We start from the raw sequence: 21,868 nt of genomic DNA on the forward strand, positions 1-21,868 counted from the left end.
CAATGGCCCAGGGGGGGGGGCAAGTGATATGGAGAATGAGAAACTGCCCGCTCCCTGCCCCCCCTTGGCGACATCCTGATGATAAGTTTGCAGGTGAGCAAGTAATTGTTTTTAAACGGTTTTGACTATAATAGTACTTATCATCTTTATTATATACATTTTTTCAGGTCTGTGAACAAAAAAGAACTGAAAACCATGAAAAGAGACAAAAGGAATGGGATCAGTTTATTGATGATATGAACTTTAAATGCCAGCGGATTGATAACGCATTTGAAGAAAAAGAAGAAGAACTAAGAGACCTTTACGCTGACCTTAACCATAAACTCAACATAACCAAATAACCCTAACATGGATCAAAAAGGTTGTGTCATTGATCCATCCCTGAAACTTTATCCGTCTGAAAAATTAAAGAATTTCTTACAAACCTTGAAACAGGATTATGAAATTCCAGATAACATTTCAAAATTTTTGAAAGTTCAAACTAAGGTCATGAAGGATAAACTTAAGCTAAAAAATGACAATGCAGTACATCAATTAAATGAAACAGAGGTTTCTAATCTGCATAAAATTATAGCTGCAGTTGAGAAGTTGGAACCTAAACAGCCTGAAGCAGTAGTGGTAAAAGCTGCAGATAGTGAAATTGAGGAGATTGATGATTTACTTAAAGATGCACTTGATGAAGAAGACAGTGAAAAAACTAATGAGGAATTAAAGCCTGAAACAACTGAAGCAAAGGAAGACACTAGTGCTGAAGAAGTCACCAAAGAGAAAAGAGAAGATCCTTACCTTTTGACCTCGGATTTAGATTGGCTGTATGTTTATCTCAACAATATCAGAACAACTGAAAAAGACACACCTTATTTGCATGAGTTGATGGAAGGGATAGAAATTGTAATGCCAGAGAACAGTGTGATCAAAAGGAATCCAGTTTTAGAAGCAAGATGTGTTAAACTTAGGTCACAACAAGAGGCAAGGGATTACAGGAAAATGACAAAAGGTGTTGATAATGTAAGAATTAGGTTTCCAGATGACAGCATCGCTTTTCAATGTAAGTAAAGATTACTTAAGCTCTTAAGAGATGTGATTTAATGTATAACTAAAAAATAATTATGCCGCTTTTGTAAACATGCATACAGATCTACTGAAAAAGTTGAAACTAGTTGTTCTTGTATTATAAATATGAGTTGAACCGTTTAATAATTTAGTTTTGTTGGTAAAAATCATTAAAAACATATATAATTTATATTGATGAGCCTGCATTATCAAATTAGAAAATGAGTTATCGTTAATTATTTTAAATTTATTTTGACTCATTGATTAATACTATTCTGTACAAAGTTTTATTTCTGTATAAAGTGAATTATGCAGTCGGTTTGACAGATTTTAAATTCTAAATTGATCTAAATTACAATATTGTTTTAATTTTTTGATTATAGAGATGAGTCATCAGTCATCTCTATTATTTCATAATCAAGCAAAATACTGAATCTATTCTAGAATATCATTATGACTAAAAACAATGGAGGAAATAATAATGACTCATATGGGCCTATGAATCAATCAGTTAGGATGTTGTAATAACTTGTATTTTTTTCAGTGAAGCAAATGAACCGACAGCTGATAGCCATTGGCCAGTTCATAATTTCAATATTTGCTGGATTCCTGTTTGGGTTCCGAGGAGTGGAATGGATGGTGGGGAATTTAGACTTTGGTTTCCGACTACTTCTTGGCGTGATGTGTGCCCTGGTCATCGCACTCGCCGAAATTTACTTCCTGGCCAAGAAACTTAATGAAGAATTAAGCGTTCCTGAAACTGTACAATTAGGAGGGCCACCCAAATTTGTTGATGATAAAACATATGACTATGACAAAAAGAAAATTAAAGTAGGTGGCAAAGAACATCAGGATTAAACTTAAGATACAAGTACATTTTGTAATAATTTCTGTATATTTACTTAGTAGACAATTATGAATAAAGATTTCAAACATTAATTCTGGTCATTTATTAATTCCTACGGTCGCCAACGTGTCACCAACTGAGCATAAAATTTCGAACTGTTTACGGGGGTGCTCAATCAAACTACCAGTGGCGTAGCTAGGTAACCAAAGGCCCTGGGGCAAAAAATAAACTAGGGCCCCAACAAAATCATCGTTTGTTCCGTATTCGTCGTATTCCGAATTTGACTTACTCCAGATTTGTTATTTATAATTTGTAAGTCAAGAGTCCGAGGGGCCTCCTGAGCTTGGGGGCCCGGGACACTGCCCTGTCTAGCCCTCCGGTAGCATCGCCGCTGCAAACTACCCAACGGGACCCAACCATCTGCTGAATACATGGATACTTCGAGGAATGTTTTGTTCCGTTCCGTTCAGGCTGATAGTATTTAACAGCAGAGTGAAAGGGACGGTAAGATGCGAATATCAGAATAGACTTTCCCGTATTATTATATTACTTACTCTATGGAATAGAATAGACCCCCTGTCCTGTACCACAGCAAACTGTAACAGCAAAAATAAGAGTACAATTTTTTCTGTTCGATCATCTTTATCTGCACTAAATTCACGATTTAAAAAAATACAAATTATTTTTAATCTCAATAAGTCGGATTCCAGGGCATGAGTTATTCCCCTTTCGCTTCATTTTACTCATTTAACATTCAATAATTTATATTAAGCAAGTGACAAAGAAGCATTTATAACTGATAAGTGAACATATTTTGACTATTGTACAATAGAACTGTTAACACTTGCTCCTGAAATAAACATTTTGTCTTCGTACTTTGTAGGACTTAATCTAAACTTTTAATATGTTTCAAAACAAATCAATCTGTTATCGTGTAAAGGAACGGTAAAATAGCCTAAACACTTATGTATGTAAACGTAAACATGACTTTTTGTTTTGTCAATTTTGACATTTCGGTTGCACAACTATTGATTATGTCGCGTCTTGCCTTCTCCAACGTTCGATGCGGTATGTATTTGATGAATCATAATATTTTCAACGTATATTTAAGCTCGGACGCCGCGCAATAACAACATTCTCTTTCGAGTCTTACTGCGAGGTTGACGTTATCCGTTTGATTTAACTTTTATAAACAGACTGTGTCAAAGTAAATATACATTAATTCTTTAAAAATACTTGTTTTGTGAGTTTCCTTTGTAGTTCAATTGCTCTTTTGACTATCTTTGGTGAACTTTTGCTCTGTGTGTGTTTAGGCTAAACTAAAGGTAAGGCTTTTGTGTTCAAGTTAACTAGGTATATCAACACATCAAAATGGCGACTAGCGATATTTATTTATTTCGTTTGTATTTACTGGATATATTTAATTTAATTACTTACAATAGTAAGTGAGTGGTACTTAACATTAAAGTGCTTTACAAAACTAAACTTTAAAGACTCTTTGTTTATCTAACTTAATTTAAAATTTCATCATCTGGAATTGAAGACAATGAACTCCATACAAAAAAAATGTTATCTTGTCAAACAGGAAAGTATATGTAAGATGGACCTCAAACAATATACATAGTGAAGACATTGCTCTATAAAAACCAATTTGAAATAGTGTTTTTTTTTTAAACAGCTATGGAAGACTTAGTTCCCTTCAAGGTGTTCTGCTTCTGGCAGCCTGAAGGCAAGCCAGAGGTCCGCAGGTTCGGGATTGAGAAGAGTGTGGTGACAAGCTACCACTACCTGAATGCTAAGCTGCAAGATGTTTTTCCCGGACTTAAGGGAAAGGCCTACACTGTCCAGTGGAAAGGTTAATATTTAGTGATCTTCAAATTTGTTTCAGTCCCTTTACATGCAGCATTTGAGTATCAACTCTGCATTTGCATTGGCTATGGCCACTGGTTTCAGTAACCAATTGAATGTTAAATGAAATGAAGAATAATGTGTCTTATGGTAGTATTATAATTTTCTGTTACTAATTTTGTCTGGGTGAAATTTTTTATAAAGCCCATGACTATGTCTGCTGAGAAATTGTTTATTGCTATCTAATTTTCCTGGATAAAAACTATCCTATATCCTTCCCAGTCTCAAATTATTTCAGTTCGCGGTTCAATGGCTTAAATTTTTATTATTATTAGTTCAACTTTTACTGATCTAGTCTAGTGCATTAGACCATGACAAGAGTAAGAGCTTTGCAATTTTCAAAATTATTTTAGGTTTTAAAGTGAACTTTTCTTGTCACTTATTTATTACCTATTCTTTTGCACTACAAAATACATGAATATCGTGAAGGATAAAATATAATGGAGCTTTTTCCAGTAAATAAAACTAAAAAAATGTGTATCCAGTATGTGAGGGGGGGATAAGTTTGACAATCCCCTTTGGCACAATAATTGCAGATCCAACTGTTAATAGAGTCATGTCTTGATATATTTAGGTACAATAAAATGCAACTGAAACCAGCTGTCTTTATTGTTCTCAAAGTATATTATTAAGCGTTGACAACTATTCAAAATGAACTGCTAGCATTAGGTTTTAATATAATTTCTTCTTTTCCTTTCCATTTAGATGAGGATGGTGATGATGTTACCATTTCATCAGATGATGAAATGATGATTGCCCTAGCGGCCATGCGCGCTGACGTGTACAAGCTCTATGTAAGCCCTAAGCCCAAGTCTGATGATGAAAAGGATAACATTGAGGTCATGCTCACTGGTTTCCCTGAAGTTTCATGTGGTAAGTTTCTCTTTGTGGCTCCTTATTAGTGTTACACTTTTTAACATTTCATTGCAAAAGTTGTTATGTACTTATGGCTGTTTAGGTATTTTATTGGATGGCAGAATTTAGACATACACTGTAAACTATCTAATTTAATTGAGATAAAACTGTTAGAGAATTTACAACATTACATCTTTCATACAAAGATAGAAGTGTTAAAAAAATAAAATGTTTCTTAATGGATAAATCTACTGGTTCAATTGAATAAAGTGTTTTTGAATCATTAAGATTTTCTTGACTGGACTAACAAAATTTAAAGTAAATGGGATAAAAAAAGGACTTTCCCGTCAAAAACCAGAGTTAGGTTAAAACCAAACAATCTAGCAACCCATGTTTATTTTATTACATAGTTGTTTGAGGTAGCAAATTGTGTAGTTTGAAAAAAATTATAAGGCAAATATTTATAGCTACTGAGTTGGTTGTAAACAATAAACAATATGTTGGAATTCTGTTTCTCCAACAAAAAATACTAGATGATGAAGCAAATTTGATCAGCAGAATTTGTAGCTATTTACGTCAGTTTATAAATTATTATGGTAATTTATTCTCTAATCCAGCAAACCACTTAAAAGCAGTCAAACAGCTTTGAGATATGAACAAAATAGTCTTAGAACTTGTGAAATAAATAGGTATTATAAGCATCATAACAATAAACATTACTACTCAGTATAATTAACAAGTCAGAACTCAAGGGCTGCTGCACACATTATAATTGTCTTGAATTGTAATTACAAATAATTATATTTATTTTTCCACCTAATAAGCTAGAGCAATGACTTCTATTGCCCTTGAGCCAGTAAAAGTTTGCATCATAAGAGTTAATTATTCGATCGCAATAAAGCATAGTTAGTTACCTTACCTAAACTATACCTATATATTTATGCATACATACAAGTCGTCCGCTATATCTGGCGCCTTTCGAAATTGTATGTATATACTTGTGTTTTCTGTACTGCTTACTCTGTTGGTGTGCAATAAAGAGTTATTGTATTGTATTGTATTTTATACAAATATTCTTTAATATACATGAGATTCTTATCCTTACTTGTTTAACTGATTTTGGGAGTGTACTACAACATTTAAAGGTTTTTAGTTTACCTAGTTACATTCGTAAAATAACAATTAAATCATTAAATTTAACTGTTGATTATGCAACATAAGCACTACTGAATAAGATCCCATCAATCAACACTTGACAAAGATTTGAGGAAAAAGTCAAGTTAATAATTTTTCATTAAATCTATTATCAGGGCAAGTAGGTACGCTAAATGCGGCTACGTTAACCTAATTTAATGCACATAAAAGTACAAAGTGTCATAATATCGGAAAAAAGATTGTGCAAAAAATAAACCTGACCCGTATTTGCATCCTCTGTACTACAAGTACTTCTCCATATCTTCTACATAGCTTTCTACTAATTTTTGTTGTTATGATCAGGCCCGAGTGCCGAGCACTTCGGGGTGACTTGCGACGGTTGCGACGGCATGGTGGTAGGTTACCGCTACAAGTGCACCTCCTGTGATGACTATGACCTGTGCGCCCGCTGCGAGGCCAGCGGCGTCCATCCCGACCACTGCATGGTGCGCGTGCCTGCTCCTTCCATGCCGGTAAGATTGTACTTCTATTTGTAGATTACATTCCATTATTTAGGTCAAGCATTATTCTTCTCTATGTCTATGAGGGAAGCCTATGTCCAACAGTGGACATCCTGCGGCTGATATGATGATGATGATGTTATTCTTCTCTAAATATTTTAAAGTGAAATAGATCGGATTATAGAAAACTTGCTTCGCTTTGATTCATAAGTAAAGTCTGCTAATTAGGCCATACCAGCTAATCTAAAGACAAATTGATGTGTTAAAGTGAGATGAAAATATATGGTGCTAATTCTTACTTATAATTACGTCTCAGGTTGGCTAACGTTGTAGAGGAGTGTAATGTTTACATGAAAAGTTTAATTCTTAATTCGTTGTAGATAGGGCTTATGGGCGTTATAAATTGGACCCTTGGACTTTATACTTCTTTTAATAGTACTTGTTAAAATATCAGTATTCAAGTGTTTATCACATTTAAAATCATGTTAATTTAGTTAGGTTGTCCACAAGCATAATTTTAAGTCTTCCCGCAGCGCGCATTGATCCGAGCGGCCATCAAGCGCTCGCGCCACTTCTTGAAGTCCGTCGCCATCGCCCCCGAAGAAGAGGGTTGCCACAAGCGCCACCGCCGCGACCGCAGCGCAGAGAAGAAGCGCGACCACCACCGCGACCACCACCGCGACCACCGTGAGCGCCGCCCCCGCACCAGCTGGCTCGAGACATTCGCTACCTACATGAACGAATTCGCCAATCTCGCCGGCGATGTCAACAGCGATGCCCTGAACGACCCAAAAGACATCAAAACTGACACCACTCAAAACAAAAGAAGACTGCCCCAGAAACTTCTCAAGCCACTCCTACCAACACCCCTGGCCCTGGCTGCCCTTTCCAACCGAATGTTCAAAACATTCAGAAGATTCTCGAAGCTTACATGACTCAGTTAAATTTGAATGTCAACGCACCCAATGGCGATGACGATGAGATGGGACAAGGAGACAGGAAGAGCCCTGAAGCTGAAAAAGTGAATGTTGTTGATAAAGTGCCCATCAAGACCGAGCCAGAAGCATCCACTAGCAATGCAGAGAAGAGGGAGCCGTCCCTGGACAAAGCTGATGACTGGATGATGGTCAACCAGGACAAAGGTATGATCAAAGTCCAAAATTATAATTATTTTTACTATAAGTGATTGCCCAACAAACTGACCAATATTTTTTTAGTTGCTTGAGAAATTAACTTGGTCCATTAAATAATTTGTACCTACTATGTGTCACTGAGCCAATTAACAATAAGATATTTCTGTCTTTAGAATTGATGGAAGCTTATGTGAACGCAAAGCCAACTGCCCCAGAGGAGCAGAATCCGATCGGTTTCAACTTGCCACAAGAATTCCAGCAACGCGTCAACATTTCTGGAGGAAACCTGTATCCGCCTCTAAATATGGCTACTGCAGGTAAAAAGTTCATACTATCAATGTTGAAATCGTTTTCATTCTTGCCTCTTCTCTCCTTGCTTTAATTTATCTTTGGCTCATTTGTCAATTAAGCTATCTAAGTGAATGATGCTAGCATAAAATGTGAAGATTACGCACGTGAATTTATTTGAGCAACAATCGACTTGTCCCAACCTTGTGCTAGTTAACCTAAGGACAATGATGTTTTGAATATGTTGAGTGATTAAGGTCTGCTTTTGTTTCCGTTCGCCATAGAAATAACAAACTAGACCTCAATGCCTTATAATAGAATTCACTAGTTTTGAACCAGGGAGTAAACTAAAGGAAAAAAAAGACTAATGACATCAGACATAGTGAGTAAAAAGCCGACGGAAAAGTCGGGCTGTATTTGTTTTTACAGTAAATTACATTTTACTGCTATTTTCAAGGGTTGAAGTGCGAAGTTACTGTCTTTATTTGGCTGTCAGTCGTTTCTGCTGTATTTCATTTGTGGCGTATATCCCATCATTGACTTTGATTCTAATATCTAGTGTTGAATACTAAAGAAGCTGAGCCGCTCAAGCCTCAGCCTGCCCCTGCGCCGGCCCAAGTTTCGGCCTCGGCTTCGGCTCCGACTCCGGCTCCGACCCCGGCTCCAACTCCGGCTCAGCCAAAGCCGGCTCAGGCTCCAAAACAGCCTCCGCCGCAATCCCAACCGCCGCGTCACCGCCACCCTAGTATGTATAAAGATATCTCTATGACATTATGAATTACAATCTATGTTAGGTATACTGAGATATCACGAGCTTAGGATACCTAGGAAAGCGGCCAGGGCACGTCGCTCACGTATTGCGTGATTATTTGATAAGCAGATATAAGAAATCTGTCCTCCCCCTTAGAACACGAGAAATCGTAGGAAAACGGTGATTAGTAATTAAGGAAATACAAAAAAAATATGAAAATTTAATATGTTCAAAACCATTTGTCGCCCTAGGTTCTTTTGTCTTACAAAAATTTCCATGATTCATAACTGAAAGTTAGCACTCACATAGAGGTCATGGGGGCAAAGTAAATATATACACGATTTTAATAAGAGATGTTATTTAAATAAAATGTCATCTGAATTTGAATAGTAGGTATTTTTTGTCACCAAAGCATTAAAGTGTTCTATGTACATTATTCGTGAGTCACAATACCATAAACTGTCTGATTCACTGATAATCTGCAGAGCAATAACAAACGAATGGGGACATGTTTGACAAATTTATTCGATTAGATATGATATGACTGTAATTTAACATTGTTTTGTGCTACTTTCAAAACTACACTTTTTTTCTTGCTATTTAGACGAAAATTACGTGACTTTGTTGAGTTTTCGATATTACTGTCTAAAGAGCGTAAAGCTAAACCTCTTTATTAGTAGCTGTGATATATGGCCATGAATTAGAAAACGGAATAAAAGTTTATGAACCACACACATAATCCTTGATTAATAAAAATTTAAGATAATAGTTATTTCTTATGAAAAACAAGTTATAGGAAATAGTGGCTAACTATTCTATTGTCACGTGTGCCATTTAGACGTTATTAAAATTCAGTTAATTCAGTACAAATTAGTAACTGAAAAGAAATGTTGTACTTGCAGCCATTAGGGATACTCATAATATTATCAATTTACCACTCAAAAATATAAATAATTTATTTTGATGTCACTTTCTATTCCACAGCTCCCCATATCGACGGAGCAATCCAGCAGATGCTCTCAATGGGTTTCACCAATGAAGGTGGCTGGCTGACTCAGCTTTTGGAAAGCAAGAACGGGAATATCGCTGCTGTTCTCGACCTCCTTACTCCGGTCAACCCTAAGCAGAAGTAAAGTCGATATAAGACGGATGATGGTCAGTTCCTACAACGCCATCTAACGGGCAGTAGCTGAACTGTGCTTGTGTACTTTGTGGATTTCATTGCACGGTTACTGTGTATCTCTAATCGTTCATATACGAATTATATGACTGTATCGATATTTTACTTTGATGTCTAATCGTAAAGTTAGCACATAATTATTCTTGCTAACACTGTTCATAAATGAAGTGCTTTCTTTACTAACTTGAATATGACTATTGATTATGCACCTGTATTATTTTCAACTTATTATTATAAAATGACATTTTTAGATATCTTTGTTGTTAATTTAATAAATGTGGTCTACAAGATAATTGCATCAGTAGTCAATTAACTTCTAAAAGTTGACAATACATACACCTGGCTACTCAAATTCCTATCAACTTTGCATTTACTCTACATCAAATAAACTGCAGTTTTTCAACCGCAAACAAGGCTAAAGTAACCAGGTAGAATTGTGTAATGTGATATCAATAAATTCCGATGCGGAGTTAAACAGGAATGGCCTATAAAACCTTAAATAGAAGGATTGTGATACATAAAGTGATGACAAAATACGACTAATAATTTTTAGTCTTCAAATAATTATTGTTAGATATAGTACATGGATGATGTATCTAATATTTTAATCAATAAAGGCATATTATGGGAAAACTTTTGGTGTTATTAATAACGTATTTGATTTTATATAAGTTTTATTTGATAAATCCATAAGATTGCTTCTTCGGGCCAAAGTTTTCTTTTCTCTCTCGTAATAAGGCGTGGCCCAAGGCTTTATCCAGAGATTTAGCAGCGATTCTGAAAATAATATAAACATCTGATATTTCGAGTCGTCATGATGATGATGATGATAATCTGAGTGATTTATGAAAGACTAGCTGTTGCCCACGACTCCGCGTAGAATTCGTTTATCGCTATCCCGCGAAAACTATGCAATCCAAACAATCTTTACGTCCTTTCCCGGGATTCAAACTCTGTTAACCGAATTTTTTCTAAATCGGTCAGCGGTTTAGAAGTGAAAAGGTAACAAAAAAAAAAAAAACAACAAACTTTCGCATTTATAATATTAGTGGCATCATCTGCAACTTGAGAATTTTTGTATTTCTGTATCAATGTACAAGAAGTTATGTAATCTACCAACGTCAAATTACTTAACTTCTTGAACACCACCCAATAGGACTTACATTCCCTGTTTGATAGCATCCTTCAAAGTAGGTTGCGCCACGCTTCCCGGCCCATTTATTGCGATTGTGCTGCACTTGCCACCCTCGGGCACTGCATCCAGCGCCTCTGTGGAGTAATGGCGAGGGTTGCCAGTCACCCCGACGATCAGGGATACGGCACTGCAACTCTCTTCCTCTGCCGATGGGTCAACCACGCATTTCTCGCCGATTTTGCATAATGTCACCTGGAGGATTTTGTATGGTCAATTTTATAATGTGGGTTTACTTTACACCAAGCTAGCATGAAAACATATGACGGAGCGAGCGTGAAGTGTATCTGCTTCAGCTTGAGCAAAAATGCTATACGGATGTCCGGTTGTTCTCTACAGGTCACACTTTTCAACGAAATTTTGTGATTTGATTTGATAATTATGCGATTTTTTTGTCGATTCTGTTTTTGAAAATTTGACACTGGGCCCGCATGAGAACTACGGCCCAAGCTTTCTCACTCTGAGAGGAGGCCGGTGCATGGGACATATATAGGTGGCATGATTTATTTTCATGATGACGATGACTACTATGTTGCTCTTCTCAGTTCAGCAATGTTCTTACCAAAAGGGGAGCAGATCCTACATCCAACAGTTTGCTATCATATGGATCATCAGATAGCTGCAAGTCTACATTCCCTCCGTCCATCAAAACGGCTTTCACCAGTGGTATCCTTGTATTGAATAGCGCACCTTTAACTGCTAAAGAAACGGCGTCACACAAGTTACCACCACTTTCTAAAATCTGAAACAAAATATTTTACCATGAGATGATTAAAAATTGGGAGATGACGTTACTACAGGAGGTCTCTTATCATGTCAGCCGAATGTCGTCCACTGTTGGACATAGGCCTCCCCCAAGGCTCTCCACTCAGATCGGTCTTGTGCTTTCCGAATCCACCGCAATCCCGCGATCTTAACCAGGTCGTCGCTCCATCTTGTTGGAGGCCTACCGACAGCTCGTCTCCCGGTCCGCGGACGCCACTCGAGTACCTTCAGACCCCATCGGCCATCAGTCCTGCGAGCAATGTGCCCCGCCCACTGCCACTTCAGTTTCGCAACTCTTAGGGCTATGTCGGTAACCTTAGTTCTACTGCGGATATCACCATTTCTGATTCTATCCCGCAGAGAAACCCCGAGCCTAGTCCTCTCTATAGCCTGAGTGACTTTGAGCTACCTCATGAGGCCCATCGTTAGCGCCCACGTCTCAGATCCGTAAGTCATCACTAGCAACACTGGTCAAAGAAGTTGAACCTACCTAGCTGGGCCATAATCGTCAACAACTTCGAGCGTAGAGCCTCCGACTATTAATGGAGTTGGCATAACATGGACATTAAGACATGACTTTCGCCTTGTCCATGTACATTGTTAGGCGGAAACTCTGCTGAGGTCGGTGAGCATAGCACAGTAGGTCTCTCGTTAGGATACATTTTAATAAATACCTACCAGAATATCAATGTAGAGTTTCCAACATTGTTTTCCTTCTAAAATGGAAAGTTGTTTGAGATCAAATGCTTGGGAGGAATGATAAGCTCGTTGCATCAGGTTTGCTATGCTATTAGCAAGTTGTTCTCCTCCACGACCCTCAAATTCTGGAGTGGCATTGGCAGAACTGAAAATAAAAAGGAAATTCTCATTAGCACCACTTTTACAAGCATTTTTTATTTAACGCCATCTATTGCAGCGAAGTTAAATTATTTGTTGTCATTTATTGACAATAGATGTCAGAGTAGTAACTTTGATAACAGACCCATCTGGTGAGGAGTAGCAAAACTATGAAAAACGTATGTAACATGAACACCCTAGATAGTGAATCTACTCGATAATAGATGTCAGAGTAGTAACCTTGCTAACAGACCCATCTAGTGAGAAGTAGCAAAGCTATGGAAATCGCATGTAACATAAACATCCTAAATAGTTAAGCTACTCGGCAATAGATGTCAGAATGCAAGATGTCAGTAAGCATACACATGAAGTTTTTTTTTATATTGAACATAAAGCAAATTGTCGGGAGACAAGAAAGCCACTAATTACCACTTCAAGTCAAGAGGGATAATCAAAGTTATCCATAGCATTGTCAGGTTAATATTCCACATATGTTTTTTGGAGTTAGCAACTTTTGCTTGTCACCTGGCGAAATGTAATATGAAACAAAACATAAACAAAAGAACTGTTAAAGCAGTTTGCTTTATTTTCATTATTTAGCATATTAGATGATCAAATCACTATTATCATCATATTAGCCATAAAATGTCCACTTTTGGTCATGGGCCTTCCTACTCCATAGACCTCCAGTTACTTTGGCTGGAGATTGATCGATTAAAATATGAATGAAATACTCTCTATAAGTACAGTTGAAGAACAGAACTTAATCACATGCCAGGTAAGAACCTTTTCACAATTAATTTCACGGTGGTCTCTTTGGAAAATGGAATAGAATTATGGAATGTCAACATGACATCTTCAGTGAAAAGGTTCCACCCTAGTATGTCATTCAATTTATTTGATTAGTTCCTGATTCGCCAGATTCTAGTTTTGTTGGATTCTTGCTTGTTTTGTAGTTGCACAATAGGATATAACTTCAATTGCCTAGAAATAGGTTAGATTCATATTTTAAAGGAAACAGGATAATTTTCCAGGTAAAATACCACCTTTGTCCTCAATAATAATTTTTAAAGCCAGACATTTTTATAGTTTTCTTTAACTGAAAAATTCAGACGAAACAAGAATCCGGCGAATGGGGAACTAATTGTTTATTCATCTGTTATGGTTAAGAAAACTGAATCAGGTATGGAACCATTTTATAACTAATTTCACTTTTGATTTATTTGGCAAATGTATGAGGATGTCAATGGTGAACCTTTGTACTACTAATGATATGGATTACTAGTAAGTAGCACAAATGCTCCAGCATGGTATGTGATTAAGTTTGATTAACTGTACATAAGATCCAACAACAAGGGCACAATTCTCATAAAAAATGGTTTGTGTAATCAAATTTTTATTTATATCATATAACAATGGTAATTCTAGTTATAACAGCCTAAAAGGTTTAACCAGAAAATGAAGATCTTTTTGAAATCCTGCAGATTGTTTAGACTGAGAGCCTTACAACAAGTTGAGCCCGTTCAGTACACCCATTGGTTTAATTGCCCATGCCTATATGAATTTGACTGAATTTACATACTTGTATAAAATATGATATCAAAACAAACCTTGCCAGTACTCACCAATCAACAAAAAACTCAATCTTTCCCAAGTTCGGTTTATCAGGTTTGGGAACATCTATTTCTGTTTTAACACCAACTAAGATATCTGTATTGGCCAAACGAAGCCGGGCAGAGCCACTTGCATGGCTCACTACATCAGTTTCAAGCTCCATAGGCCTGTAATCCATATTAGACCTTCCGTCTGATCGGTAATCATCCTGAAATAAATTGCATTTCAAGAAATGATTAAAGGTTGTTTTTGTTTCTTACAGTCAAGTTAGGTTAGAAATCGTTACTTACGTTGACACCGTGGAGGATAAATACTTTCTCAGCGGAACTTAAAAGAAGATTAGGCATTTTTACGTAACATTTACATTTAATATAAGTCAAATAGTTTAAGTTCAGCACCTATTTCAATTTAAAAACGACCGACCCACAAAACCTTCACAAAACATAAACATGTGTATTTGACTTTGACAGCTTCATCAATTTCAAATTGACAGACTGATTCTACAGCAGGGCTACTACGAAACTCGAAACTCGAAGTTCGTGCCGTGCGGTCCCTCTGACACTTATACTATTTAATACGAGTAGGATGGTACAATACGAACTTCGAGTTTCGAGTTTCATAGTAGCCCTGCAGGTATTTGGGCGACGCGAAAATCAAAACGTTTCGTTCATATTTTATTTATCATTTGAACAAAATAATCATCAAAAGTCAATTGAGAAATACAACATTTTGCTCTCATTATTATTTTTTAGCATGAAAATATTATTAGCTAGAGCGTTAATAAATAAAACAGGTGATTGGTTTAACACTGCCATCTATATTACGGTACTGTAATTAACTTTGTCTGCTGTTTTCGCATAACAATAAGTTTAGCTATTAGCCAATAGATGGCTAATAACCAGCTAAAGTACGGTACGTTATTGTTTGATTATATTATGTAGGTATGTAAACTAGTTGTTGCCTTGAGTTCATCTGTGAATAATTAATTTATCGCGATCCTGTGGGAACTAAGTAATTTAACCGGATGAAAACTATCCTAAAGATGTCTTCTACATCCATACCAAATTTCATCTAAATAGGTAGGTCTAAAAAAATCTAGTTTGATCGTAATAAATAGGTAGACACTTGAAATTTTCCAACGGTTTTTAGCTATTATTACGTATTTTTAATAATTGTAGTACGGAACCTTTCGTGTGCGAGTTCAACTGGCACTTGGTCGGTTTTTAGCAATAATCTTTTTTGAGTCATACATAGATTTGCCAAATTTCAGCAATAAAAAAATTAAATAAGAATAGTTGTTCCCGTAGAATGTCCGTCCACTGTTGGACATGGCGACGGACAGGACTCTTTGGGCAGGGGAGGGGAGAGCAGCTGCCCCCTTGGAAATTGTATGCTTTACGGTTTACAATGTACCGTCGTATTACACACTAGGTATGTACCTACGTACTTATACTATATGTTTCGTGTAGATCTTTGTGTAACGTGTATGAATAACAAGCACGAGGAAGTGACCCCAAAAAAGTGACTTGCTCTCGCCGGGGCCAGAAGCTCGGTACGCTGAGTGTACGCCCATGACGACTGATGATATTTTTTACGTAAAATGGCATAGAGATCATCTATTCTATGCCTGTATCTGCGTACATGCCCGAGACGCTACAGAATCTGGAAAGCTTCATCAGCCTGACCAATGCGTCAGCATCACCATCCTCAAAATGTTATTTAATGAGGGCTATCGCGTATGAATTCGCCACTAGAGGCGCTAGTGTAGCGTGAGGTGTCCGAAATGTCAAATCTCATAGTTTTTGGGTGAGCTACGCGGGTTTATTTATAATTAGAATAATTTTGTGAATATTTTATTCTGAAATTAATATCTGAAATGAATTATGGCAAGTATGCGTTCCGGGGCAATGAATGTCTGTGTTTTGAGACAGTTTTGTCTTTCGGAAACCTTTGTCCTCCCTTTTTTCCGAACAAAACGGGGACTATGCAACACTGTGGCATGCTCGATATTTTTATGGTACGGTTTTAAGGTGTATTCAATATGATTTTAATCTAAACTTTGTTTTCACGCCCGTAATAACAGACTTTGAAAGCCATACTTACTTAAAAACCTCATGCAACAGTGCGCTATCTAGTGAAACAAAAAACGATAGCCCTCATTGGACTTTCAAGGAGTCGTTGGACCTCAGCTTGAAAATGCTCCATAGACCACTCGCCACCGGATTGAAGCTGAAAAAATAAAATTAAAAACACTGATATTTGCACTCCCTTTAAAATTTGAAGGAAAACTGTACAGTAAAATGGAACTTACATAAACGACAGTAATTTTACGGTAAAATTGAGATTGGAAAACTCATGCGATGAACTGTTGCGGTGAAGTGGAGTACGTACGCAATGGTCGAATATCTAGGAATGGAACTAGGTATGTTTGAGGACTGCCTCAGTCATTAACATGGTAGAACAATAGTTTTCAGATTAACCAGCAAGGCCACAGGATTTCGGTGGTCAGCGTTACCCACATGTTTTCAAGCATTAGTCAGTGCTCGATTCCCCCGCAACCATTGAGGGGGATCTCGCAACATCCTCCTTTAAATTGCGAGTTATCGTAATTGTTTCATTGTAACAGATTGCGCTCTTGGCCTGTGCCATTCGAGCTCAGGGCGCTTTGTGAGCTAGGACATGATATCGGGAATCAATGTTCAAAGTATTCCTATAAATTAACCTTACCGATACTTCGGAAAACTTTGTATGAATATTATACAATCGACAATACTGACAATATTTGGGAGTGTATTTCTTAAAGCGATCCGAAACAAGTGCAGCGTTAGTACAAGACAAAAGTGTTTCAAAGTGATCGTAACAGTTCACAGGCTTCACACAATTCATTTGCAATGATTTGAAATGTATTCTCATTTGATTGGGCATTAAGCATTTTATTTAAATTCACCAAGTTTATGCGAAAAAAACCGTTGTCCTTACCAGCGTCGTCGCTCATGTGACAGCAATATTTCGTTAAAGTGATCGACAAGTTCAGCTGACTCCAGCTCTCCATTTTCTTGCGCAAAGAAGAAACAGTGAAGATAATTTCTCCGCTAAACTTGTACTAGTATCCCATAATGGGGGAGCTACACGGTGACTTGAATGATATGTTGGGGCAGATGCAGCAGTTCTCTTGGGTGGATTACGTGGTATTTGTGTTAATGTTGGCTATCAGTGCAGTCGTCGGAGTGTACTGGGGCTTCATGAAGAAGCAGACGACGCAGACTGACTATCTGCTCGGCGGCAGGAATATGAAAGTGGTGCCGGTTGCTATGTCGCTTGTGGCCAGGTAAGATTACTACCGCTATTGGCCACATTGTTTTAGACTATCGCGGTCATTACTAATTTTATGATATATTTTTTTATTTGGTTTCATGGCGCTTCAACTGTGCCGAAATATCGAGCTTCTCTAAAATCAAGGTACGCGGAACAAAACCCGAATTTAAATCATAAAATTACTATTAGCCAGCTATAGTAATTTAAGATATTGAAAGTCACTGTTTATAATTACCGAAAATTAAAAGACTTAACTTAGGTACGACATCAATAACGTCCGCACTCATTCCAGAAGTAGGTCTTCCAAAAAAAAAAAAAAAAAATAGTCGGACTATTCCCGTTTCGTATCGGGAGGTATGTTGTTAAATTTCGCCTAATTTGTTAAGTTGACTAGACAGTCAGTAGTAGGTAATTAGCTAGGTTTTATGTCGGATGTAAAGCATCTCTTTTGCATTATCCTATATTAATATTATAGCTTTTTTATACAGTACGTTAGTTGTTCGTTAAGGGTAAAAGACTCCTCAATCCTTTTCTCATTTTCTTTCTCTGTAGCAAATTTATCCAGTCTTTTCCTGTGTTTTTTTTTCCAAGTCATCGATCCACCTATTTTTTTCTTATTTTTCCTGCTGGAAAATCCCATTACTGGATGGAAAGTTATTGACTGTCGTGACTGAACCGAGCCCATCAGCTCTTGATAGGAACAAAAGTATCTATCTCGAACTGAACTACATTATATATCGAGATATGAATAAATACTTAAAGGAAAAGTAATCGTTACACCGAATGCTCATTGTCTAAAGTGCGCACGGTCGCAATCGCAATAACTATTTATTTATATCTGTCAAGCTGTTTATGACGGTCATGACGGTCGAAGAAAAGATAGTAACTGTGACTATTGTCGTGAGGGTGTACGTACAGGTATAGACCTACAATATTTCCCGTGCATTTGTAAGCCCATCATCCGTTTGATACAAAAACCTCATACGTATACGTACCCGTACCACACGTTGCATACCATAGAAATTGACCAAATTTATCTCAAAGCTGGAAAGTTAACGTATTATTAGTATAATGTCCCATTTGCTAATCAACTGCCTGCATTTGTAGCAACTAGGTACTAGATTTAATCGCGGGCTTAAATTCATCCCTTTCACAAGTCTACCTGTTAGAAAGAGAAAACTCTTGTGTTCATCATGCACACTGCGAAACCTAGATTGCTTGACGTTATAGGTAGGTGCACTTGAAGTAGATTTGGTACTCACAGATATTATCCCATATGAAAAAAAAAAACGAAGTAAAACCTTCACTGAAAATCAGTGAGCAAGGACGAACCATCTGTATATACTATAATTGTTATTGGCATTTCTTTTGGCACTAACTTTTTTTTCAGTTTCGTATCCGGAATAACATTGCTGGGATCCCCAACAGAAGTGTACATGTACGGGACGCAATACGCTTTTATTATGGGCGGTATTTTTCTCATGTCCTTTGTCATGACTCAAGTTTATCTGCCGGTCTTCCACGAGCTCAAGATCACCTCTAATTATGAGGTACGAACACATAACTGTTTATTGTTTAAATTGAATTAATTATTATGTTCCGCACTATGTTCCGCATTATTAATGAAAACGTTAAGTTTTAGTCGTTTAACTTACAAAAATGGAATCATCGATTGCTAGTGACATTTCTTTCCTATTAATTGTTTAGCATGAGTTTTTTTTTCGTCTACTATTCCTGTAATAGTTAAAAGAAAAGCAGATTATGCACCTCACATTAGGTAATTTATATTGCCCTCGTGCTTTTTAAAGCCCTCGCTGACGCTCGGGCTCCAAATCGGCATTCGGTGCAATAATAAATAACTTTCTGCTTGGTGCAACAATCTACTATTCATACTCACAATTTGTGTCTTTTCCGTGTGTATTAATGTAAACTTAGTTTATTGTTATCTATTTTCAAATAAAATATAAAATGTTCCTTTCTTTTCCAGTACTTATCAATGAGATTCGACAACAGGGTACGATTATTTGGATCGATTTTATTCGCATTTACTTTGGTAAGTTCTGCACTTTAATTAATGTTTCAGTAGTATTATTTAAAAATATTTATAAAAAAGTGTTCTATTATTTGTTCGACTAGGTAAAAATAATGTTTAAGTACTTGCTAGTACTTCTCTAGCGCTTACATCGTACTTTTATACCCATAATTTTACACTTTTGTTTTGACTTTGCGAAGTGCCTTGTCATTTTTCGATTGTATGTGTTAATTTGAAACAAATGTTTTCTAAATCAATTTCGAGATCGGCTGGACAAGAAACTTCAATGGTAATACTTAATTTCTCGGTTATTTCAATATCAGAAAACTGAAAAACTTTTTTGTTATTGTGTCGCGATCGGTACTTATGTTTTACTTTTTCAGATCGGTTGGCTACCAATCGTTATTTATGTTCCCGCGCTGGCTTTCAATCAGGGTAGGTGTCAAATACTTTGAAAATTATTATTTACTTAGACGAGTAGGAGATTCCCAACTATTGAGTAAAAATTCACAAGCGGATAAGTACCGGTCCTGTAAATAAAAATTAAGCCATAAAGACTACGAATATTTAATCATAAAGACCTCTAAAAAGACATTCTCAAATATATAGGCACTTAAATAGCATTGTCCCAAATTACAAGTTTTTTTATGTGAGTCGTGGTCCGAAAAATTGTAGGAGCCTCACGACTGTTTTAAGTTGTATGTACAACTTATGAAAGACATTAAATTTCGAGAATAAAAACCAAGAATTATTGGGTGTCACTTCTAATTGTCGAGTTTTTTTTGTACATACAATGCTTAGATCAACAAAGGGATCAACCTTATTTCACTAATGAAATTAGGGCAAACGATACATCCGGAACTTTAATTTTACGATGTGTATATTTATATGTTAGTGGGCGCTGGAGGTCTAGAGGGGGGCGGTTAGGGGCCCAGAAAAAAATCTTCACCTTTGTGCCTTCATTAGGCGAGACTTATATGTTATTGAGGTTTTAAGGTGAAAAAATGGGGGTGCTACAAAATAACTAATTTTCAAAGTGGGCGTTAGACGAAATAAGTTTGGGAACCTCTGGTATAGACCCACCATGACCATTCACTATGCCGCTCTGAGGCCGTATTGTCTAACGCGCGGACGCTTGGTATTATCTCTTTCTGTCTAACGGTGTAAGATGGTGACAGAAAGAGATGGTGAAAGCGATGGCAAGAGCCCGCGCGTTAGTTAGGCCTCTGCTCTTGATAACCCATTGTCCAACGATGATGATGACGATCAATGTTTTTTCCAGTTACTGGAGTAGATATCCACATTATCACGCCAATCGTGTGCTTAGTCTGCATCTTCTATACCAGTGCAGTGAGTATGTCTATTATTTATTGGAAATATTGTTGTTTTGAAACGATAATTCTTTTGTACGCCGCGTGCATTGACACCGCACGGTGTCCGTTATAGGTAGAGTCATTCACGATGACGCGTGCCGTGGTTCTTATTACAATGTCATTAATGTCTAATTCTTACAAAATCACGCGACTTCCTGGATGGCAATAGGTATAGTCGCGTGCCTATCTAAACTAGGTACTTAAATACTTATAAAATACAAGGTGTTAATAAAATAACTGAAAACCTAAGACCCTCCAACACTCGTAAGAGCGTTTTCAGATTATCCGATCCGATATCGGTATCGGCCTAGCAAGCAAAATGTATGAAATATGATCCGATATCGGATTGGATAATCTGTAAGACAGGCATATTTCATACATTTTACTTGCCACGATATCGGTATCGGCGTCTGAAAACGCTCTGACTCTATACGTACACTCGTAAATTTGTACTCGTCAAATGCGCTTCGCCGTTTTTTAAGGTTCCGTAGCCAAAATGGCAAAAACGGAACCCTTATAGTTTCGCCATGTCTGTCTGTCTGTCAGTCCTGCCTGCTCTGTCTGTCCCCCCCGGCATTAAACTCAGGGACTATCAATGTTAGAAAGCTGTTAAGTTTTCACGAAATATATATATGTAAACATGCCGACAAAATAGTACAATAAGAAATTACAAAAAAAAAATTATGTACCTTAATAGACAAGACTACGTAAAGTGGGGGTGATTTTTTCTAATCCAATCTTGTAGTGTGGGGTATCGTTGGATAGGTTTTTTAAAACCAATAGGGGGGTTGTAAAAACGATTTTTCGATATAGTGATTTTTTTTCAAAATATTCAACTTTAAAGTGAGAATTTTCATTAATATCGGGCGTCCCTCTAAAATCTAAACCGGTGGTGGAAAATTTGAAAAAATCAGGATTAGATCCGTCTGCTTGCGCGACTAGCGACGATACGCAGTACGCGTGCACAGCAGCCGCCGAGTCGCGTTGCTCCGAAGAGGAAGGGCTACGGATAAGCCCGAAACATGTCGGCTAAACTCGATTTAAGACGTGTGTTATCTGGGTCAATATAT

At 37.0% G+C, this 21,868-nt stretch overlaps 5 protein-coding genes across 5 annotated transcripts in view; 4 read left to right on the forward strand and 1 right to left on the reverse strand.

Moving 5' to 3' along the window:
* Positions 1–167: 167 nt before the first annotated feature.
* LOC141437872 (biogenesis of lysosome-related organelles complex 1 subunit 5-like) lies at positions 168–341 on the forward strand (the record flags this gene model as incomplete). Its single annotated transcript, XM_074101427.1, is given in 1 exon segment — positions 168–341. A coding segment is annotated over 1 exon segment (174 nt), but the record flags the coding sequence as incomplete, so codon positions are not given.
* Positions 342–348: 7 nt separating this feature from the next.
* Positions 349–1,992, forward strand: LOC141437857 (uncharacterized). The gene is made up of 2 exons (XM_074101407.1): positions 349–1,048; positions 1,598–1,992. Exons 1-2 carry the CDS (start codon positions 349–351, stop codon positions 1,909–1,911), a joined length of 1,014 nt encoding a protein of 337 aa, XP_073957508.1. The 3' UTR covers positions 1,912–1,992.
* Positions 1,993–2,859: 867 nt separating this feature from the next.
* LOC141437876 (uncharacterized) lies at positions 2,860–10,303 on the forward strand. The gene is given in 9 exon segments (XM_074101432.1): positions 2,860–2,968; positions 3,579–3,755; positions 4,514–4,681; positions 6,161–6,330; positions 6,852–7,255; positions 7,258–7,460; positions 7,625–7,768; positions 8,299–8,484; positions 9,475–10,303. Coding segments are annotated over 9 exon segments (1,635 nt in total). The 5' UTR covers positions 2,860–2,934; the 3' UTR covers positions 9,624–10,303.
* A 23-nt stretch (positions 10,304–10,326) lies between these two features.
* On the reverse strand, positions 10,327–14,560 carry Rrp42 (exosome complex component Rrp42). Its single transcript, XM_074101412.1, has 6 exons — positions 14,369–14,560; positions 14,090–14,286; positions 12,306–12,471; positions 11,425–11,604; positions 10,834–11,057; positions 10,327–10,447 (listed from the first exon to the last, which is right to left on the reverse strand). The coding sequence occupies exons 1-6, from the start codon at positions 14,423–14,425 to the stop codon at positions 10,345–10,347; spliced, it is 927 nt and encodes a 308-aa protein (XP_073957513.1). The 5' UTR covers positions 14,426–14,560; the 3' UTR covers positions 10,327–10,344.
* A 2,148-nt stretch (positions 14,561–16,708) lies between these two features.
* The window catches only part of LOC141437851 (sodium-coupled monocarboxylate transporter 1-like), a 31,257-nt gene continuing 26,097 nt past the window's right edge, over positions 16,709–21,868 (forward strand). Inside the window, exons 1-5 of the mRNA XM_074101393.1 lie at positions 16,709–17,406; positions 18,784–18,943; positions 19,381–19,446; positions 19,809–19,860; positions 20,708–20,775. Coding sequence (XP_073957494.1) covers positions 17,195–17,406; positions 18,784–18,943; positions 19,381–19,446; positions 19,809–19,860; positions 20,708–20,775 — 558 coding nt within the window. The 5' untranslated portion in view covers positions 16,709–17,194. The remainder of the gene's footprint in view (positions 17,407–18,783; positions 18,944–19,380; positions 19,447–19,808; positions 19,861–20,707; positions 20,776–21,868) is intronic.

Source organism: Choristoneura fumiferana, chromosome 18 (assembly GCF_025370935.1).
Source record: "Choristoneura fumiferana chromosome 18, NRCan_CFum_1, whole genome shotgun sequence".
Taxonomy (NCBI): Eukaryota; Metazoa; Arthropoda; class Insecta; order Lepidoptera; family Tortricidae; genus Choristoneura; species Choristoneura fumiferana.